A 7053-nucleotide genomic window follows, 5' to 3' on the forward strand; every position below is an offset into this window, starting at 1 on the left:
ATGTTATGGACATAAATTTTTTCTTTTTATTTCTTTTTACTGCTTTGTACTTTAGCTTCTGTATGAAATGATCTAGGGCAGCATGATGATCATTGATGTTATAGACATAAATTTTTTCTTTTTATTTCTTTTTACTGCTTTGTACTGTAAGCTACCAAATATTGTTCAGGACCTCCTGTAAAAAATAAAAAAAACACATTTAATAATCATAAATTTCTTCTGCTCCACTTTCAGATTTTCTTGCGAACCATACTTACAACGGCATTTGGAATATCACAATCCCAGCAAAGAATTTATATGTGATATATGTGGCAAAGCTCTGCCCACACATGATACCCTGAAAAAGCACAAAACTAAAGTACATACACCAAAGGTTCCCGAACAATGCACCTATTGCGGCAAATGGTATTCTAGTCGTTGGACCGTACAACGTCATGTCCTAAATATGCATGTACGTGCCGATGAGGATCACACATGTAATATATGTGGTTTCATATCGACTACAAGAGAGGCCAGAAAGAAGCATATGGAATTTAAGCACAATCCCGAAAAGAAACATAAATGTACAATGTGTGAAAAGGCCTTTAAGACGCCCACTTTATTGAAGGTTAGATAGCAGATTGGAAGTGGCTTTGCTTTATGTTTTTCGTTTATTGATCCTTTCATTTGCAGGAACACACTGCTACTCATACAGGCATTGATTTATATAAATGTGCCTATTGTGATGCTACCTTTAAATCGAAATCCAATCGTTCAACCCATTATAGACGCCATCATCCAGTGGAGTATAATCTCAATATGACAAGACGACCACTACCGAGTGCCATAAATAAGTATGAGAACACAATTGAGTTGAAGAATATGTAGGAAGTTATAATCAATAAATCTATGGTGGATCCTTTCTTAAATAAATTAAATGTTTATCCATAACTAGTAAATGAGTTAAGAATTAATTATGTAAGTCAAACAAGTAAGAGTGTGCTAAATTCGGCCGTGCCGAATCTTATATACCCTCCACCATGGATCGCATTTGTCGAGTTCTATGCGCAATATCTCCTTTTTAGGCAAACAAAAAATATTGAATAAGAACTGTTATGCTATTGGAGCTGTATCAAGTTATATTCCTATTCGGACCATAATAAATGCTGAACATTGTAGAAGTCATTGTGTAATATTTCAGTTCATTGTAGGGCTCAAGAAGCAAATTCCGGAGATCGGTTTATATGGGAGCTGTATCAAGTTATTGATCGATTCAGACCATATTAGACACGTATGTTGAAGGTCGTGAGAGAAGCCGATGTACAAAAATTCTTCCAAATCGGATGAGAATTTCGCGCTCTATTGGCTCAAGAAGTCAAGATCCATGGGCGGTTTCGATTTAAGGTTTTGGGCCCATAAATGACACATTTATTGTCCGATGTCACCGAGATTTGGGACGGCAAGTTATGTTAGGGCCTTCGCCCTCCTTCTTTAAGTTGGCCCAGATCAGTCTAGAATTGAATATAGCTGCTATATAGACCGATCTCTCGATTTAAGATTTTGGGCCCATAAAAGGCGTCAATGTGGTGATATAGGTCCACTTAAGTACCGATATCTTGATATGACTCCTCAAATACAAACTCAGTTAATAAGATACATCCTAGCGGAATCCATAGTGGGGGGGTACCCAATATTCGGTCCGGCCGAACTTAGCACGCTTTTATTTGTAAACCTCTACCTATTCACACTGGAGAAACCTACAAACCTGTCTGAACGCTGCACTAAGGACCATCACAGCATCCGAGCATCAACATGGATTTCGAAGACTGCATAGCACAACAACTGCTTTGCATGCCATCACCGCCCACATTTGCCGTGGCTTCAATCGGCCCAGACCATGTGATAGGACGATCCTCGTGGCACCGAACTTATCGAAGGCATTCCACACGGTCAGCCATGCCAAACTATTTGAGGACTTTGCCAACACGTCTCTCCAGCTAGGCGTGAAAAGCTGGGTCGCGAATTAACTGTGTGGTCGCCAGTCATTTATGGAACTTTGGGATAATAAGTCGAAGCACCGTAGAGTGAAACAAGGAGTTCCCCAAGGTGGGGTGATATCTCCGGCACTGTTTAAACTCTACCTATCCTTCATTCCAACCCCTCCAGACGGCATAGAGATCTATCATATGCGGACGATTGTAGGATCATGGCATCAGGCCCCCACCCATTGTTGACATATGCGATAGGTTGAACGTCTACCTCATCGAACTTGCCTCATATTTCGCTGCAAGAAATCTGAAGATATCTGCCTCCAAATCTTCAGCCACATTGTCACTACAAATACGCGTGAGGTGAATGCCGAGCTGAATATAATGGTCGATGGAGAAATGATTCCGACCATTAAGTGTCACAAAATACCTGACGTCACATTTATCAACTCTTTCACATTCTCCCCATATGCCACAGCAATTTGCCAAAAAGTCAAAAGTAGAAACAAGATCCCCAAGTCACTTGCTGGCAGCACATGGGGTGCAGACAAAGAAACCTTGTTGACCACGTACAAAGCAATTGGACGGTCTGTGGTAAGTTAGGCAGCGCCAGTGTGGACTCGTCAGTTCTCATGTGGACCACCTCCATCAGGAGACAAAGATCCTACCAGTGTGAAGACATAACTAAGCAATACCTTTTGGGCTGTTATCGTAGAGATCATCCAAATCATCATCTTGTGGATAGATATGCACCGCCCAGAAGCCTTAAGGTAGATCTACATGATCTAGAGCGTGAGGTTTAGCGCTACAAGAGAGAACCTCTAGATCAAGAGGCATATCAAGCAGGTCTAGACAACATTCATGCAGAAACGGTAGCAGATGCGGTAAATTGCTACCGGGTGAATGTAGTCCTTACCTCCCCCGGCAAACCAGAGTAGTTTTGGCTCAATTACATTCCGCCTCAACTTCTACAGATCAAGGATTGATGCCGATTTGCAAGATGTATGTCGCGATTGTAACCAGGGATTGCCGATACACGTCACCTATTTAACTGCCCAGCCAGACCCACTCGACTCAGACCCAGATCCCCGTGGACGCACCCCATCTTAGTTGCAGAGTTCCTGGGCCTTGACACTCAACAGCATCAAGCAGACGAAAAATTGAATACAAAAAACTGCTAAAACAACAACAACAGGATGTCATCCGGCACACGATAACTGTAAGCACCACTCAGGCCGGAACACTGAGGTCCGATCTGTGTGGTGTTCATAGCTGTCACGAGAAGCTTAGCTGCGAGCAACCGGTCACGTCCACAGATTGCGGATATTGGAATCCTCCATACGGATAGCTGCAACGGCAGTCGCGGACAAGTGGTATCGAGCGGAGAGGCTTAGTGAAAGGCCGGGCGGCACCGGCTCTTGCATAAATACTGAGAGCCTATGATGCTCGATATGATAAGGCAAGTTATTGGTGCCTTTAAATAACCAATGACCACCCTGTTCCTGCGGCTATCGATCCTTTGGTCTGAAATGAGCTTGCTCTCTCACAGGAGCTAAACGAGGATAGCCACCTCCACATGATGTCATCAAATGGCAAGTACTGACCATCTACGCTAGTAGATTCTTAGGGTTAAGGTACTCTGTGAACTTCTATCTAAACAGTTTCTCCTGGGCTGGCAACGAGAGAACCACCCGAACTTCAGAAACGCCTTGGTGGTCGGCCACTAGCCATTGCTGATGATGAGAAAGATCAGCCCAGGTGGACCAGAACTATTCACACCCAAATGAGATACGAATGGTGTAAGAGACGGCTCTGTGTCCGACACTATACCCCATAACACCAATGACCTATTTAGATGCCCTGCGTAACTAACGAATCTCATTACAGAGGCACTATTGTCGGATCCCGTTGAAGCAGACAGATTTTTAGAGCTGGACCTAGGATCTCAGAGAGAAGAGTGGATTCGGAAGACGATAAGACTCAATATACTTGCAATGTGTTGCTATAATACAACAACATAAGAAATAAAAAGGCCTCCTTTCAGGTATTTCGGAAAGTAGGCATCTTTATACACGAGGTATAGGCGGTGCGAAGGAGACCACGTCTTCTAGGGCATTGGAGCTTGTTTTAGATATCTGGACCATAAACATATCGATGAAGTCGGAGGCAGCCGCTGCGGCTATAAGACTTAAGGCGATGGGAGAGTAGGATCAGGTAGGCAGGTACCATAGCGGAATAATCGAGGTGACGAAAGGAAACCTGTATGGATTTGAAGAGGTTTGGGCTGGAATAACTGTTACACCTAACGTCTTTGGACATGAAGGCTACACAAATTGCTGCGACCAGTGCTGTAAGGTGTGCGTATATCGTGGCATGGGGCGAATTAGGATCCGCAGACCACCTTCTGTTCGCACATTGGAATTAGAAAGCGCCTATTCTACTAAAAAGCTCTCAAAGGCTTGTGTTCGATTATTCCGCTGCTTGGCCAACAGTCTTCAATGACCCAACCCTGGCTATCTCCCCTAATAGCCTACCCTACCATTCGAGAGGTTTCTTGTATACCTGTAGCGGACCTTGACTGCCAAGACTTGTGATGTTAACCTGACACTGCAGACGCTTCTGCCTCGAAATCGTTTCCAGAGCTTTAGCTACTGCACCAATTATTTGCTTTAGGAAAGAAAGTTGCTTGAAAGGGTTTTTGAAGTTTATACTGGACTGCCTCAGGTCTCCGTTGCTTGTATGCAACGATATGTCATAGGCACCCCATTGGGCTACATAGGGAAAAGTTAACTTACATTTAAATTGAGCATACTTCAATTTTCAATTTGTATACACACATATTACAGCGCTAATGGAGGTTATAAATGAGATTCCTTGGATTCACTAGAGGTTAACGGCGGTATTTTTTCTTTCACCTTTCCCTTTTCTTAAGTTCAACAAATAAAATTTCTTGTTTTCAGTCATCATCAAATGTTTTATTGTCCTGAGGTATATCTATGCTTAACTCCATGTAGGATTCTTTATGCAGCTCCGACCATCTTTGTGCTATTCTTGGATCACTGGCTTTTCTAAATACCATGCATGTAATGTGTGGCAGTTTCTCAAAGCGTATTCTGCTAAAACCCATGGTGCCCAAAGTGTAACGCCAATTTTTCATAATCGCTGCATTCTTTCCCACATGTTGTGAGTCTGGAGTGATTATAATCAGAATACCTTCATATTTTAAAAGTTGATAGGCCTTTTGGCAGCATTGTAGTCTCAAGTCAGAACTTGGTATGTATTCCAAAAGCAGGCTAAACACCACACACTCATAATAGTTGGCAGGTAGGCTAATCACTTCATTGGTCCCTGAGGCCATGATTGGTTCCACTAACTTTTCTATCTGTATTTTAAGAAAATCTCCTTTTAGAACGTCCTCTGTGGCTGGACACAAATCAATGGCTGTCACTTCAAAGTTCTCTGATTTTCCAAAGGGATTAAAACAGCTACCCACATCCAAGACTTTAATTTTATCAGGCATTTGCTCCAAATATTGACACTGGCTGCAATCATAGCCTTCCCATGATTCCAAGAGCCGTTGTTCTCTTAAACGCTTTTCTAGATATATGCGCTCTGAAAAGAAATATGCCATGCAGTATTCAATGGTCCATTTGACTCGACTTCTTGCCATTAGATCTTGGTTTGTGGTATTATGCTCCCATATGTTGGCCAATTGATGCATTGCCTCAGCATATTCCCTTAAACGGTCACCATCTTTTATATGCTCTTGCCAAGCCTTCTCAGGACCGTATTGTTTGGTCAGCATACGCAAGGAATCATGACAAGACTTGATAATGGTGGATAAACGTAGTTGCTCTTCGGTGGCCATTATTTTGAAGCTTTGCGGGAAGTAAACAAATGAATTAATTTTTACCATGAAGCTAAACAGCTGTAAGGCTAACGTAACGTAACGTGACGCAGCAAAGCCACGAGAGAATTGATATGGCGTTCTCTATAATTATGATGTGCTACGTACAAAGCATGTCAAAATTATAATTGAGATACAGAAAAACGTTACATTTTATACTGCTCTTTAAAAGCCGATTTAATGGATAGATCATCTGTTTTTCCTTATAAAAGCAGCTGATGAGAGCCTTAAATTCGGATTTAATGAGCAGTGCAAACTAGGTTTAGCTTAGATATTAAAATACAAGTTTAAATAATAAATTAAATAATTTATTGAAAGTTATTCAAACAATTCATTTCATCAAAAATCCTTTTTAAAGTAAATTTTTATGGAAGAAGAGTGAAAAAAATCAAAATAAAGTTTTATATATTTAGTTTTTATTTTATTTGCTCAAATATTAACCAAGCCCTAAGGCCTTATTTGACTAATAGACTGCATTTAAGTATAAGAGGATGTTCCAATCGAAAGCAATCTACTAAACGGTAACTTTCCCACCATGACATAATTACCAGGTAGTGTACCGTAAACAGCTGAGTACAATTTTTGCTCGCAAAGTCCATCATCTGTCAACGAGTTTTGGTTATGTGTGATTATTATAGTTAAGAACCATGGTACACACAAACAACGAAAAAGGGCGCGAATAAGTAACATACTCACAATCAGATTTGCACTAATCAATGATTTTGACAGATAGTGCACTCAATATTTTGTTGTTGGGCAACTGCCACCAGCTGTAAATAAATATATCTTGTTTTTCACTATACAAATTCTTGAATTTTCTGCCTAAGCAAAAATAAGCCAAGCTATTTTAAATTATCAACATTTCATTTTCCACGTTTTTTGCCTGTTAGGGCGAGATCATTAAATTTTACAAATTCTGTTTGTTTCTCTTTCGAGACGAGCTCAATGATCGGAGATGAAAATGGAAGAGGGAAGCCAAAGAGGAAGCAACACACACCAACAACTATGGGACGCGTTTCGACTTTGGTAAGAAGACTTTTCAACCATATTAGGTGTGATGGCTTCAAGGGCCTTTCGTTGGTATGTTGTATTTGAATCGTATTAATAGCGAAAACGCATCTATGATACAATTACCACATTAAACAAGCTCGACAACTCTGCTTATTAGCTGTACTTTTC

The 7053-nt window shown here is 41.1% G+C and overlaps 2 protein-coding genes across 2 annotated transcripts in view; one reads left to right on the forward strand and one right to left on the reverse strand.

The window, feature by feature from the left end:
* LOC106084029 (zinc finger protein 37) overlaps positions 1–930 on the forward strand; it is a 134004-nt gene extending 133074 nt beyond the window's left edge. The window contains exons 3-4 of the mRNA XM_059370446.1: positions 235–607; positions 673–930. Coding sequence (XP_059226429.1) covers positions 235–607; positions 673–867 — 568 coding nt within the window. The 3' untranslated portion in view covers positions 868–930. The remainder of the gene's footprint in view (positions 1–234; positions 608–672) is intronic.
* Positions 931–4920: 3990 nt separating this feature from the next.
* Positions 4921–5887, reverse strand: LOC106084028 (S-adenosylmethionine sensor upstream of mTORC1). Its single transcript, XM_013247426.2, has one exon. It carries the CDS (start codon positions 5881–5883, stop codon positions 4924–4926), a length of 960 nt encoding a protein of 319 aa, XP_013102880.2. The 5' UTR covers positions 5884–5887; the 3' UTR covers positions 4921–4923.
* Positions 5888–7053: the final 1166 nt, after the last annotated feature.

The sequence above is a fragment of the Stomoxys calcitrans genome, chromosome 5 (assembly GCF_963082655.1).
Source record: "Stomoxys calcitrans chromosome 5, idStoCalc2.1, whole genome shotgun sequence".
In the NCBI taxonomy this organism is placed as follows: domain Eukaryota; kingdom Metazoa; phylum Arthropoda; class Insecta; order Diptera; family Muscidae; genus Stomoxys; species Stomoxys calcitrans.